The following is a 15,346-nucleotide window of genomic DNA, read 5'->3' on the forward strand; positions in this document are numbered from 1 at the left end:
GTGGTAGAAAGAAATTTGTTATTCTTCGTTTTAGAAGTTAATTATGTGATTTCTAGTCAGTGATGAAAGGTATAAATACATACATACATACATACACATACATACGCAGTTATTGCATGGGGAAATATATTAATTTCGAGATAACTGTACACATTTTACATGATGAAAATCAGTGTAATGGATGAATAAAATGTGTATACTATATACTATAGGGAGAGAGAGAGAATGATTTCGTTCTTGGCAAAAGTAGGGACTTCCCCTTTAGATGGGATGGCTTCAGAGAGAGAGAAAGAGAGAGAGATTAATTAACCCATGCAAACACATGAACCCTGGAATTCCCACATCCAATAAGACATTCAATCAGAATCCCGCTATATAAACACCGCTTTAAATATTGTGAAACAGAAATGAACATGGAATCAGTAAAAACTCCGAAACGTACGAAAGATGAAAGGTATTTTGCAATTCAACGAAGACCCCCCGACATTACCCATAATGCAACGAAGACCACCTCGCCTCCCCATGCCACTTAATAGCCTAATTGGAAGCTCCCTCCAACCATTGATTGATTGGTTAATAAATCACGCTGCAACGGATTCCTCACAGCAACAGTGCAGGATTTATTAATTAGGACCTGCAGGAAGGCCAAAACATATCCTTCGCCTCGGGAGTCCTGTCTTGGAGTCCTACGATACCTCTTCTCATCTGTTTGCGTAGGATGTCAGGTTGATATGTCCTTCTTCCTCTCAGGGATGATACGGTAATGAAATGATACCAACTAGGAGATGCTGCTACGCGGGAGTGGCTTCAGAGAGAGAGAGAGAGAGAGAGAGAGAGAGAGAGAGAGAGAGAGAGAGTGAGTGAGTTTTATTAAATCCAAATGCATATTGAGTTACAAGGATTAGGATGTCTCAAAGGCTTATTAGTCCATTTGAGAGAGAGAGAGAGAGTAGAGAGAGAGAGAGTTTTATTTAATTCAATGCATATTGAGAGAGAGAGAGAGAGAGAGAGAGAGAGAGAGAGAGAGAGAGAGAGAGGATTGTGTTTTATCAATTCAGATGCATATTCACTTGTGAGAGAAAGAAAGAGAGAGAGAGAGGGGGGGTTGGGTTAGGGAGGTTGATTTATCAAATTCAAATGCATATTCACCAGAGAGAGAGAGAGAGAGAGAAACGAACGCGCACGCACGCGCGCACGTCCTCAAAAAGTCGGTGCGTGTTTCGTATGGGCTTTCAAGCTAATCGCTAGTGTATGCTAGTCACGCCATTGCTAAAAGACTTAGGATTTCGTTTGCTATTTTGCTCGAATTTCTAGAACCGCGTATTTTTATACTTAGAAAAGTGTCATGATGAAGTGTGAAGTGTTCTGTGTATGTAAAAATTTCAAGAACACGTATTTTTACACCTAGAAAGTGTTATGGTGAAGTGTTTTGTGTATGTAAAAATTTTTAGAACAAATATTATCGTGTTCTTTTTCGATTTGCATAATAATGAGCATTTTTTTAATTATGACAAAAACAGTTTTTTTTTTTTTTCATCGGCATACGACATCTCTTATACGATTTTACAGGTCTTATTCTGAACAGTGTTCTGATTAGGTCACAGTTATTTCCATCATGACACCATTATTATAAAGATCAGAACTTTGAGAACCCAATTTGTCGGAATTTCTGTTCATGGCGAATTATTATTATTATAAAGATCAGATTACCATTTCTCGAATGATATTTGACAACTTAATTTGTCACAATTTTTGTTCTTGACAAAATTATCAAGATCACGACTTTCGTAACCCAGTTTGTCGTAATTTTTGCTGGTGACAAAATTATTATTAAACTTAACACATCATTTTCCGAATCCACTTTGTCACAATCTTTGCATGACAAATTCGTTATAAAGATCAAAAACATCATTTTTCGAACTCAGTTTGCCACAATCTTTGAATAACAAATCATTAAAAAGATCAGAACGTTGCGGATGACGTTCAAGAACCCAATTTGTCACAATCTTTTTAAGACAAAATTATTATAACCCAATTTGTCACAGTCTTTTCATGGCAAAATTATCATGACTTGTCACAATCTTTCCATGACAAAATTATAATTTAATTTGTCGCAATCTTTCCATGACAAAATTATAACCTGATCTGCCACAATCATTTCATGACAAAATTATTATAGCCCAGTTTGTCACAATCTTTTTATGATAAAATTATTATAACTTAATTTGTCACAATCTTACCATGACAAAAATTATTATAACTCAATTTGCCACAACTTTTTCATGACAAATTCATCATATAGATAAAAAAAAAATTTCCGAATGATATCAGAGATTCTGCACCGCGTGAAAATTAAAAAAAAAAAATAAAAAGTTCGACCCAAATTCAATCATATAGGTCGCAAAACTCCGACATTACTTGACCTGATTCGAAAAAAAAAAAAAACTCCACACATCAAAGAGAGGGAATTCGTGACCTAATTATCTGGCGTCGCAATTAATCGCTGAGTTTTTTAATACCGACTTTGTTGTTTGTCCTCCATTAATTTCTACGAAGAGAGTTGTGACGAAGCCAGAGAGAGAGAGAGAGAGAGAGAGAGAGAGAGAGAGAGAATAAATGAACTTAGGATGCTGGTTGTCTAATATTGCTGCAGAGGACGAGATTCCTGGGAAAACCAAAAAAAAAAAAAAAAGGTCCTAATCAAACTTGTCATCTAGATGTGTTTTATTACGCTTGGGTTGTGTTTGTGTGTGTGTTAAGTGTTTGTGGCAGCTCCGATGAGGATTGGCACATATTGCCACATGCCACGTCATGCCCTGTGTCACATTTATTGCCTTTTTTTCCTGACTTTCATTTTGTACTGTCGAAGGCGTCCCTTGTGTCCATATCTCCATCTCCTTCTGCCACTACCGGCGGGGGGGGGCGGTTATCCTTCCACTCTCCTGCTGTTATTAAGGAGGAGAAGGGGAAGTCAGGCTGAATCATATTATAGGGATTGGGTAGTCTAGGACTCTCTCTCTCTCTCTCTCTCTCTCTCTCTCTCTTAAGCCAAAGCCAACCCATGTAGAGAGGAAAGCCTTACTTTGGCTAAGAATTAAAGAATTCCCAGTCTCTCTCTCTCTCTCTCTCTCTCTCTCTCTCTCTCTCTCTCTCTCTCTCTCTCTGATAAATATACCAGCGGACGAAGATGCTTTATCAAACTAGAGATAAAACCGGTCAGGATCCATATACCCAGTGTTTCATTCATCCTTATGGTGCACCTACTTATACAATTGACCAGGCGTGGGTAGAATTACACCAGGGCAGATGAGGGCATTTTCTTGGGTATCTTTCCGCCTAAGGCACGGCATGTTTGCCACTGGTTATTTCAGCAACCCCGATACATATATAGGTCTAACTTGATTTGTGTGTTTGTATCCGCTGCCAAAGTGAGATCAGACTTCATTGCTTTCGTTAACCGTTATAAATAATGTCCTGATGGTGTAGGTATGACCTCGAGGAGGTAATTTTCACGGAAGCATTCTACAGGTATTTTATATAGGTATTCTCTCCTCCTCCCCCTCTGCAGCACCGTTCTTAGAGAAAGTGAGGCGTACGATGATTTTTAAATATCGGTGGTGTAACGGTTTTTTTTTTTTTTTGTATTCTCTCTTAATTATCCTTAACTGTATTATTCATTATATTTCTTACCATTCATATTCAAAATATCATACTTTATAATTTTAGAAAAGCGGTTGACTGTGCAGATGGTTTCAAAACTTTATGGGAGAATTTATAATGTACACAAACGATAAGTAGGGCCAGTAGGCAGATCTACGATTTAAAACAGGTCGGTTTCACGCGAACATTAAACTATCTTATAACTCGAAATCTTCTATATTTTGGCGTTCAGATTGACGCGAAAACATGTCTCCGTGGATTAATAAAGACTCGTTTATGTAAATTTTAATTTATCCCGATGAAATGGAGTTTTAACTAAATTCTTCTTCTTTCCAGAAATGCCAGGCATCATGGCCTTGCGAAAGCGAGCTATGGATGATAAGCCTCTCAAGGGCGCCAAGATAGTAGTCTGCACTCACATCAATGCTCAGACAGCTGTAAGTATTGCAGTTATACATACATACACGTGTATACACACCCACACACACACAAATTTACATTACTTGTGTGTTTGACATTTCACCTGAGCCTGTTATCAACAGTTCAAATACCAGTATTCTCACACAACAAATTTAGTATAATTTTTCATAGGTAACTCGTATTATATTTAAAAAAAAAAAAAGAGTTGTAAATTGGACTGTGATACGCTTATTAATTATTAACTTTATTTTTCGACCGGTGAACTCTTGTGTATAACCAAGAATTTCAAAGGTCAGAAACTCGAGTCTGATAATTACCGTGGAATTACGGTAATCAGTTTCAGTCATTTTTCTTCGTAACGATATTTCAGGGTTCCTGTTATTCCTGTGCTTTTTTTTAAAGGGCTTCACACACACACACACACACACACACACACACACACACACACACACACACACACACACACACACACACACACACACTCAGCCGTCATCGTTTATGGAAGATGAGAGACTGTTTATGTATGTCCAAAGCACATCAGTTGTTTGCATTTAAAGCTGTTTTTTGTTCTTAGTCCTGTTTAGTCTACAAGTTTCCCACTCATTGTTTATTGTAATTAACAGACATTTTTTCCTGTTTACAATCTACAAATTAAAAAAATAACTGATTATTTACAGAAGTTGAAGAGACTTTTTTTATTTATGCCTACCAGAAACAGGAGATCAGCGCCAGCCCTATGAGCCTACAGAGGCCCAAGGGGACTTTAACTTAACTTTTAATGTTTATGTATGTTTAAGACAGCAATTCTTGGCATTTAAGACTTTTTATTTAAGTCCTGTTTACTGTCGACACTTCCAAAAAAATATATTTCCAGAGGCTCCTATGCAGTACCGTTAGCATAAATTCAGTCATTCAGTTTGTTAAAACGGAACTGTCTTATTTCAAGAAGTTGTAGGAAACATTTAGGCAGTTTATATTACTGCAAAGCTTCTTGCATGCAGTGCGATCACAGCTGACGAGAGATAATCCCTCTTTAGGTGCTGATTGAGACCTTGGTCGAGCTTGGAGCAAGCATCCGGTGGGCTGCTTGCAACATTTTCTCGACTCAGAATGAGGTGGCGGCTGCTTTGGCCGAGGCTGGTAAGTGCCTGATATTAATTGTGATTATTATTATTATTATTATTATTATTATTATTATTATTATTATTATTATTATTAGGAATTCAGATATATGAATTACTATTGTTTCTTTGTCATGTTGTAGTACACTAAATTTTTGTATAGAAAATAGAATTTATTTTAGTTTTATCATTTTTAGTTTTCTGTAAAAGAAAATTATTGTGCCGGCTTTGTCTGTCCGTCCGCTCTTTATTCTGTCCGTACTTTTTCTGTCCGCTCACAGATCTTAAAAACTACTGAGGCTAGAGGGCTGCAAATTGGTATGTTGATCATCCACCCTCCAATCATCAAACATACCAAACTACAGCCCTCCAGCCTCAGTAGTTTTTATTTTATTTAAAGTTAAAATTAGCCATAAATGTGCTTCTGGCAATGATATAAGATGATATAAGATAGGCCACCACCGGACCGCGGTTAAAGTTTCATGGGCCGCGGCTCATACAGCATTATACCGACACCACCGAAAGATAGATCTATTTTCGTTGTCGTTGAATATACGCTGTACAGAAAACGCGGTTGGGATGAAGAAGCTTTTTTGAAAAGTAGATTCATCAGTGACTCCAAATTTCAGGCCACCTCGTGTTATTTTTGTCATTTTTCCCCTTCATTTTTATATGTTAACATCCTCAAAGATTCTGTTTCATTTCCCACCAGTCTAGTAGCCTACTGTGGTATATTTTTGCTTTAAAAAGTAGATTTATCAACAACTCATTTGTTCACGGTGTTCATATGTTTAAATTGTCGTAAAATTCTGTTTCACTTCTCGTAAGTCCAGTAGCTGACTGTGATATTTGCCTGCTTTGAAAAGTTGATTTATCAACAACTCCTAATTTCAGGCCACCCCGTGTTCGCCTGGCGTGGGGAGAGCGAGGAAGACTTCTGGTGGTGTATCGACAAATGCATCAACACTGAGAACTGGCAGCCAAACATGATTCTGGATGACGGAGGGGATGCCACCCACCTCATGTTGAAAAAGTATCCTGCCATGTTCAAGATGATCAAAGGTCAGCTTCACAGACAGTTTTGGGGTTTCTGGTCTTCGTGATAAGTGACCCTTAACAGAGAGTTTTGGGGTGTCTAGTCTTGCTAATAAGTAACAAAGTCCCTTAATAATTGTTATATTTATTATTTTTATTATTATTATTATTATCCCTTTAATTGCTCGGAGAATACAGTTTTTTATGGGTCAGGCTGTAATTGTTGTTCCTAACATCATGTACATGTATAGGATTTAGGGATTTTTGGAGCTTTTAACTCCATATTCAGTGTTCCAGTGTAATTGCACTGATAGTTTTGCAATTGGTGTCAAGAGCAAGACCGAATTTTCCATTCCCTTTATGACGAGAGGTATTTTATGTCTTCTCAACAGGTATTTGTGAAGAAAGTGTCACAGGTGTCCACCGTCTTTACCAACTCAGTAAGGCTGGAAAACTGACTGTTCCTGCTATGAATGTCAATGATTCAGTGACAAAGACCATGTTTGATAATCTTTACTCGTGCAGGGAATCAATCATTGACAGGCAAGTAGCCTTCCTTAAAATATTCTGTCATTAATGAAGTATGTCAATTTTCTGTGCTAGTGGTAACAATTTTATTGGAGTTTTGCAAATGCAGTACCTGCTGGTGAACAGTAACTTCTGAACTTGCAAAGCCTGTTTGTTACAGTTTAAAAAATGCATATTTGTTTTTGCAGCTTAAAACGTGCCACTGACGTCATGTTTGGTGGCAAGCAGGTAGTAGTTTGCGGTTACGGTGAAGTAGGAAAAGGCTGTTGCCAGGCTCTCAAGGGCTTGGGATGCACAGTGTACGTCACTGAAATCGATCCTGTTTGTGCTCTTCAGGGATGGTGAGTTTATTTTATATTGCTTCTTGAACTCTTTGGTCTGGTGAAGCTACAATACTTGAAGCCACAGTACTTGATAATTATTGCTTGAACTAATATTTTGCAGTTTCCTGTTTATCTGGAAAATAAGAAAATAACTCAGTATTATTGTTAATACTGGTAGTTAACCTAAAGTAATCATGCTTTGCTAACTGTACATATGTCTTACCATTGTTGCCAGGGTGGGCTAACAGCATTGTTTGGAACGTATATATTGCCAACAGTTAATTTGATTCCAGGAAAATGTTGTTCAAAGACAGCTTATTGCATCAACTAGAAGTATGAAGTCAGTAAAGAAATGTAATTTACGTATCTAAGTCCGTTTGATAGCTAATGAGTAACTAGTTAATTCTGTCAGTTTGTAAAATTATTTATTTTTGTCCACAGTATGGATGGTTTCCGTGTTGTGAAGCTTTCAGAAGTCATAAGGCAAGTAGACATTCTCGTGACAGCCACAGGAAACAAGAATGTCGTCTCACGAGAACACATGGACAAAATGAAGAATGGGGCTATTGTCTGTAACATGGGTCATTCCAATACAGAAATTGATGTGGTGAGTATCTACAATAGTTTTTTCACATTTTTGGTGTGTGCATGTATTTTTGTTTGCACTACAGGTGTGGATTGTGTTCCACAACTTGGTTTTTTTAACAATGTTGTAAAATAGGCCAGAATTTTTTTTAGAGTTGAAAAGAATCATTGATCTTAATCCATTGTTTTGTTTCATGTACACTAGAAATTCTGCTCATCGGTACAGTGTAGTATGATGTCCCCTTTATATTTCTTAATTGATTTTAAAGCAATATATTTGGTATACACTGTACATCTACCTTTTATTAATGATATTACAGTAATGTACTTTGTTCATGAATATTCATGAGCAACTATAAGATAGAATAATTATATGTTCTCTCTATATTCTTTATTTGATTTTAAAGTTGGATATGAAATATCTACCATTTTTTAATTATATGTTCTCTCTATATTTATTTGATTTTTAAGTCAGATATGAAATATCTACCTTTTTTTTTTAATGATATCACCGTCTTTTGTTCATGAATAATCATGAGTAAGTATTTAAGAACTGATGTACTCTTCTTTGAAATATGAAATTCTAAAGCTGGTCATATTTTTGTTCAATCTCAGAATTCCTTAAGGACCCCAGACTTGACCTGGGAGAAAGTTCGTTCTCAAGTTGATCACATTCTGTGGCCCGATGGCAAGAGGATCATCCTGCTGGCTGAGGGACGTCTTGTAAATCTTTCCTGTTCATCTGTGCCATCATTTGTAGTGTCCATTACATCATGTACTCAGGTGAGAAAATACAGATAGGTTGTTAGTCACTAAGCTTTGGTTTTGTTGTCTTCTTTTAATTATGTATATGCATTCCAGGATTTCTTTCTCCTGACAGATTTGAGCAGCTGCTTTCAAATTACAGACCAATATTCTGATATCTCACTGTTAGGAGTAACATTACCAAATATTTTTGACAGTTATAAGGAAATAGTAAAGTAAAATTTAATATAAGGGAAGTAGGTTGCAGTTTTATTTGTATTTGATTGTAGGCAAAGGATGACGGATGGAAAATGATAATGTCATCAGAAGGAGATCAGTGTAGGGATATTATGGTTTAAAACAATTTTCTTTGAGAATATCAAGAACAGGAGGCTGTGGTGTTTTTCAAAATGATTTTTGATTATGTATTGGTATTGTTAATTAAACGACATCACATATTTTAGTTGTATTTAACACACATTCCTGTTGACTGTAGTATAAAAGCCAAATTTATAATGTGCTGGAATCAACATCCTAAAATGCAGATGTTGGTGAAATAAGCTAACCTTACAGTTTTAAAGGAATTTATCATTTACATATTTATATGGTAGATTAGACAAGTATTTGTGTGTGGTCTAGAAGCTCTCACAAAAATTTGCAAGTAATACATACGCGAAAGTGTCCATATTTTGATTCTCAGTCCTCATTTGGAATTACATTCCTAATGAACAACATTTATCCTTCCAGGCTCTAGCATTGATTGAATTGTTCAATGCACCAGCTGGGCGGTACAAGTCTGATGTGTATCTGTTACCAAAAAAGATGGGTAAGTGCCGTTAGTTCATGTAAATCTTACTCATGTACACTATTTTGAAAGATATTGAATGTCCTTTTTGGAAGTTTAAAGACATAGAATTATTCAAAGGTATTGTTGGAGCAGTGCTTTTCATCCCTGATGCTTTTGTTACTGTATTAATAATAAATTGTTAGTTTCAGATACTCTGTACCTTGTACAGTATTGCAATCTCATTTACTTTATTTTTCAGATGAGTATGTTGCCAGTCTTCACCTTCCCACTTTCGATGCACACCTCACAGAGTTGACTGATGAGCAAGCCAAGTACATGGGCTTGAATAAAGCTGGTCCTTTCAAACCAAATTATTACAGGTACTGTAATGTGGAAAGTTTTTCGTTCTTGCTCTGTGTGTAGAAACAATTGTTTTGGTGATCTGAGTAAAAGTATACACCCAGTATTTTTAAGGGAGTGGTGACATGAAATATAGCAGTAACCCAAGAGGGCACAATTAGGGACACTCTTTTGTAACTCTTCTGTTTTGTGCATGAAAGAGTATAATTGTTAGTTCATTGGATAACTTTTAAGTAAATTACAGTTAAGTTCTGTATTCAGTACTGCACAGTGTTCAATAGGACAAGAAAACAAAGGAAGCACAAATATAGAATGTAAATTAAAAAATTAAAACAAGTGTAAAATTTTGTGGGCTTTTTTCATGTTTAATGAACATGTTCTCTTTGATGCACTAAATATGTTTAGAAAATAGTTATGTCAAAAGTTATTGTATTTTTTCATAAGGAATTTAAATTCATGCATTGCCAAACTCCAGTGGCTTGCAAGTTTTAAAGGTTTTATTTTTCACATCAAGTTATATTTGTAATTGTAAATTTAAAGTTCTGCCAACGAAGACTAATGTTTTTTCTGTTTTCTGTTTTCAGATATTAGTGTGGATATCAGTGGTTGCAGAGAGAGAGAAAAAAAAGGTTATTTTATATATATTATCATTCATTGTTAGGATATTTTTTAAACTGTCGTGTTTCATTGCCTTGTTATGAAGATGTAATGTAAGGCACTGATAATACTATATGATAATTTAGTGACCTTGTACTGGATTAATTGAAACTTGTCCATATCTTAATGATCAAAAGTTGTCATAATTTCCTTTGGTATTTAGGGTTAATAGGAATCAGTGTAAGGTTGGAGGTTTACTTCGTTTAATGTCTGCATCTGCGGAAAAGGATTAACATTGGTGATACTGATATATTTATATTTAGTCTTATGTACATTTGAAGAAAGTACAGTGTATATTTACTGAGGCCACTTATCAGATACATTTCTTAAAATTAGGATGCGTTAACTGCTGTCATGTATTTATCGCGGTACCGTAACGTCATTGAATTTTTTGGCTGTGTGATACTGATTTATCATAAGACAAATGAATGTAGTGGGTCAAGTCTTTTGGCCAGTTTGAATCATGTGCGTTAATCGTTATTTAAAGATTGAGAGAGAATCAAGCACATGCTTTGGCTGATTTGTATAAGGAAGTCGATTGTATGGGTACCTAATACAGCCCATTGCACTTCCAGTTAGTTTATACAGATGTGTAGGTAAGAGTTTAGAGTCCTGTTAATCATTGAGAGACTTGTAGCTCAGTTTGTAGAGCACTGCCCAAGGTACCTATTTATAGGTTGGTTATTATATTTATTGTCACATAAATCTACATCCACGTGTAAATAAACACTAGTGATTTACATTTTCTTGTTAATTTCACATTCAGGAAAATATTTACTCAGATGTATACAAATTAACCTGTGTATAGTGAAACGTAGGGGACACTCAATGATTGGGCTGGTTGTATTTTGATGTCTTGATAGAGGGTAAAACTCATGAAAAGTCTTTTATTGTACTTTGAGTTTTGCTAATTGGTATTCAGATGATTTGTATAACTTGATGGTCAATCATTTGGTGTATGGATTCTTTACAAATTTTTTATGGGACTTGGTTTGTTGGAACTTATTCAAAGCGACGTTTAAAAAGGGCTTGAAGGCAGGCAGTTTTCTTCAGGATAATTTAAACAATATCACAGTATTTGGGCCAGATATTTTCCTGAAAGTACACCAGTAAGACACGTTTTGACGATACTGTTCTGTACTTGGAAAGTAATGTACATAGCCTAAATAGCCTGAGATAGTTAGCCAAACATTCATTTGTTTCTAATTACTACTTTCATTAGCAGTCTGTGAAGCTAAGCTAGCCAAATATTGAAGATAATGTAACATGAATAGGCCATGTTTGTTGATAGGATGTGTGTCTTTTGTCTGTGATAGTTCTAGTGTACAGTGCCAGGTGCTCACTGAGGCGAAGATGAAGCAGCTTGAGCAACAGGCTTTTGTTTCTTAGAAGAAATTTTGCTTACGGATAAAAAATCTTTCCTACTGTTGTTGCCCAATCTATATTAGCCTGTTGTCATTTGGAATTTTATGCAATTGAGTGAATATTAGTCATCCCTGATATAAACTACTAGTAATTTTTGGGAATTAACCACATTGTATATTGTGTAGCATATGTAAATTACAGTAATGTCACCATGTACATGTAACTAATGTAAAGGACAATATTTGTTGATAAGCATCAGATGCAGAAGTACTGGTCCAGTTTACTGACACAATCTGTTTTTAAAAAATTAGGTGTTACCGAGATAAATGTGTACAATCCACTGATGTCAAAAGGACCCCTAAGAATCAGATGTCACTGAGAAAGATAGTGTGTGTATGTATATTGTGTTGAATTTAACACGTTCCAAGATGGAGGAAGGTGGTGACATGTTTTGCTTCCATGTGACATACAGCAAATTAATCGTGTTGCTCATCCAAGGTCTAGTTTTGAAGCATTATGTAATACAAAGAATATACAGTACTGAGTTTTAAAGTTGGGTGTCTAGCGATATTGACTGGCTCTTGCCAATGTACATGGAATACTTATGCCTTTATTACATAATACATCAGAGCAAGGACCTTAACATTATTGTTGTTGTTATGACTACTGTTATATGCGCTGCCATTATAACTATACTGTTAAATGCGCAACCATCACTAGCTCATCATCCACTGTCTCTCTCGGTCGGTGCTGTCAAGACAATCATAAGTGGCATCATTTTAGCAAAATCGAAAGTGAGTATGCCTCATTGCTTGTGTTGTCAGGGATGCATTGCAAACCTTTGGTTAAACAGGGCCTATTCATTTCAGTTACAAACATTCTTATAAACAGGAAACCAAAGGCTGCTATGCTTGTTCTGGTAATTATTTACTGAAGTGCATTGTTGAATGACAAGCACATCAATGAGGCATAGAGTCATCCAGACGATCTAACGTAAATGATGGCACTAAGTTGACATCTCTTGAATGAGGCGCAAAGGGAAAGGGTTTGTCATCATGGCTGTATCAGCAGAATGTGTATTTAAAAAAACAAAACTTCATCAGTATTGGTTGAGACGTACTATACAAGTCTTGAAAATTTTTGTATGATAATGCACCTTTTTGTAACTAACTATCTCTATTGTACAGTAAAAGCTGGGTTTGCGGAAAACTAAAGGTACCTGAACCACCAAAAATTCATTTGCTGATTGTTTATAATGCTGTTTTTCTCAGTGTCAAGAAGCAGGTATAAAAAGTGAAGTAAACACTACATTTGTAGTTTTTCTTTCTCTGTTGCTGTGAAATGTCTGATTGTTTTATTTTGGCCGTTTCATTATACAAGATCTTGCAAAGGTTTCTTTAGTTTTCCCAGGGATGTCTTGAGTTGCTTACTGGATAAAAGAGAAGTCTTTATATTAAAATAAATATATTTTCAAGTAATGAAGTATACATAGTACATTAATAGGCTTGTAATTTGAGAGCTCACTTCAGAGTGAAAGCATATAGAGGCAAGAACGTTTAGTGAACGACGCAGTAATTGTAGTGGAGCTTTCGAAGCTTTCATTTTTTCCTCACTTTCTATCTGTTTATGTCAGAACTAAGAGTTGCCATTTGATGTCACCCCTTAATGGTAGTCTCTTTTTCTATGTTGAAAGCAGGAGAAGGTATTCGATGTCAACCCTGAATGGCTCTACTGTGGTTCCACTGAGTGATACGGATTGGCCTAGTGGTCACTTTTAAATCAATCACGAATTCATTACACAAATTATTCCGTGCCATTGATGCCAGCACCATGTTGATCATTATCTCAGAATATTTTTTTATCATAACTCAGAGAGTTTTGTCATTTTACAGTATAAGGTCATAGAATTAGGGAATGCCTGATAGAACTTTTACTTTCATCATTCTGCAATGTGTTACCAGTTTATATATAATTGGGTTTACATTTTGTCCGGCGTAACAGCATAATTGCAGCCAGTATGTAAACTCCATCTCAAGCGTACATTGTTTATCGGGACATGAGAGGTATTGCCTTCTAGCCATTTTGTTATTTGTATTCTAACTCTGAAAGTCTTTGTGCCATGATTAAAAGCATCTGATCTTTGCTACCTTTTTGATTTTCTGGTTTACGGATGATAAATGCTGACTTAAATCATCAACTGAATCTAGTTTGTGGTTCATAGTTGTGTACAGAAAATGATTTTGTTTTAATCTTGAAAAAATTAGGTCAGATGCAACTATTCAGGTGGCTATGTTTTGTGATAAAACTTCCATCATAGTCTTAAACAGGAAAAACTTCATGGGGTTTGATTTCCTATTATATCACACCATACTTTTCACCATTACTAAGAGGAAGCGCAAGGTATTTCATGGACATGATTGCAAATATTTCAGCACGAAGTGAACTCATTACATAGCACTGTCAATATAAAATACAAATATAGGAATCAAATAGCTAGTTTGCCAGCAGGATTTCGTCACTCTACATTTAACCCTTGGGTTAGTCATTGCTTTCTTGATTGGTCGTTACATGGACACAGAAGAAGAAAAGGAATACCATTACAATGGAAAGTTCTTTGGGTGTATGCAAATAATTGGGTAACTTCTCTTTACTTAATTCTTCATCTTAAATTTTACTCTAGGCCTATAATTTTCCATTTTAGTTGACACTGTATAATACTTATTAGATCTGAATTAGCATTTCGAAGTTGAATACAGTCATTATACTAAAACATGAACCTTACTTTTTATAACTGACATTTCTAGCAAGCAATGTCTCAGTGTAAACAGCTCCACTTACATTTTGCTTCAGACTAAGCAAGAACAGGCTTCGAAATCTTAAAGTGAGAAGACATTAGATTGTGCATCAAGAAACGTAATTTCTGGCCAAAGGGCTAAGCAGAGCGACGTGGTTTGAGATATTAATGTAGGATATAGCAATAAGGTCAAATAAACTTAGTTTTAATGATGTGCTTCAAAAGATGGTTGCACAGTGGGTGAGCTTATCTTATATTTGACATTCCATAAAATTTACAGTGACAAGTTTGTTGGATCTCATTGGTGCTTACATTTTATTTCTACTAGCAGTTTTTTTCCTTTTCAGAAAAAAAGTTGTGTAGCAGTGGATGTGTAAGAACCATTCATTTTAACACCAAAATACAATGATATATTAGGTTATAGGACTTATTCATTGCCTTCATTGTTGCTTCATCATCTCTTTCTTTTTTTTTTTTATTCTTGGAGGTCAACCATTTAAAAGTGCCATTACTCATTATCGGTAGGCAATAGATTGTTTCATTTTAAGAGTCATGTTCGTTCAGAACTTGTCTTGTGCTTCTCTCACCCACATGCATTTTTTAGCGATTATTACAAAGGCAATTTTGATTGCAAAAGTGAAGCCTTGGTAAAAAGAATTTTTTAAGTTAAGTGAAACTTGGAAATAGCAGCATGTTCATACTAACCTATTCTGTGTTCTAAACAATATTGTTGGTAAGGGTTATAAGAATATATTAGTTTGTAGAATTGGTCTTTTATTCTCCTTGACGGCTAATAGTTTCTAAGATGTTCTGCCCCATTAACAGCCATACCTGACTACAAAGTAGACCTATTAGGTCAAGGAGCTTTTAAACAAAAGTGAACTTCTGTTGGCTGACTTAGTGGAGTTTGAAAACTGATAAAATTAATTTTTTTAATCTGGGAAAAGCGGAGCTAATTGCTCTAAGA

The 15,346-nt window shown here is 35.6% G+C and overlaps 1 protein-coding gene across 6 annotated transcripts in view; it reads left to right on the forward strand.

Moving 5' to 3' along the window:
- The window catches only part of LOC136839669 (adenosylhomocysteinase-like 1), a 296,235-nt gene extending 281,090 nt beyond the window's left edge, over positions 1-15,145 (forward strand). For all 6 annotated transcript variants that reach the window (XM_067106005.1, XM_067106003.1, XM_067106004.1 and 3 more), the window contains 10 exons: positions 3,997-4,097; positions 5,118-5,220; positions 6,096-6,263; positions 6,629-6,779; positions 6,953-7,105; positions 7,529-7,694; positions 8,288-8,455; positions 9,164-9,242; positions 9,463-9,583; positions 10,148-15,145. In XM_067106005.1, coding sequence (XP_066962106.1) covers positions 3,997-4,097; positions 5,118-5,220; positions 6,096-6,263; positions 6,629-6,779; positions 6,953-7,105; positions 7,529-7,694; positions 8,288-8,455; positions 9,164-9,242; positions 9,463-9,583; positions 10,148-10,154 — 1,217 coding nt within the window. In that variant the 3' untranslated portion in view covers positions 10,155-15,145. The remainder of the gene's footprint in view (positions 1-3,996; positions 4,098-5,117; positions 5,221-6,095; positions 6,264-6,628; positions 6,780-6,952; positions 7,106-7,528; positions 7,695-8,287; positions 8,456-9,163; positions 9,243-9,462; positions 9,584-10,147) is intronic.
- Positions 15,146-15,346: the final 201 nt, after the last annotated feature.

The sequence above is a fragment of the Macrobrachium rosenbergii genome, chromosome 6 (assembly GCF_040412425.1).
Source record: "Macrobrachium rosenbergii isolate ZJJX-2024 chromosome 6, ASM4041242v1, whole genome shotgun sequence".
NCBI lineage: Eukaryota > Metazoa > Arthropoda > Malacostraca > Decapoda > Palaemonidae > Macrobrachium > Macrobrachium rosenbergii.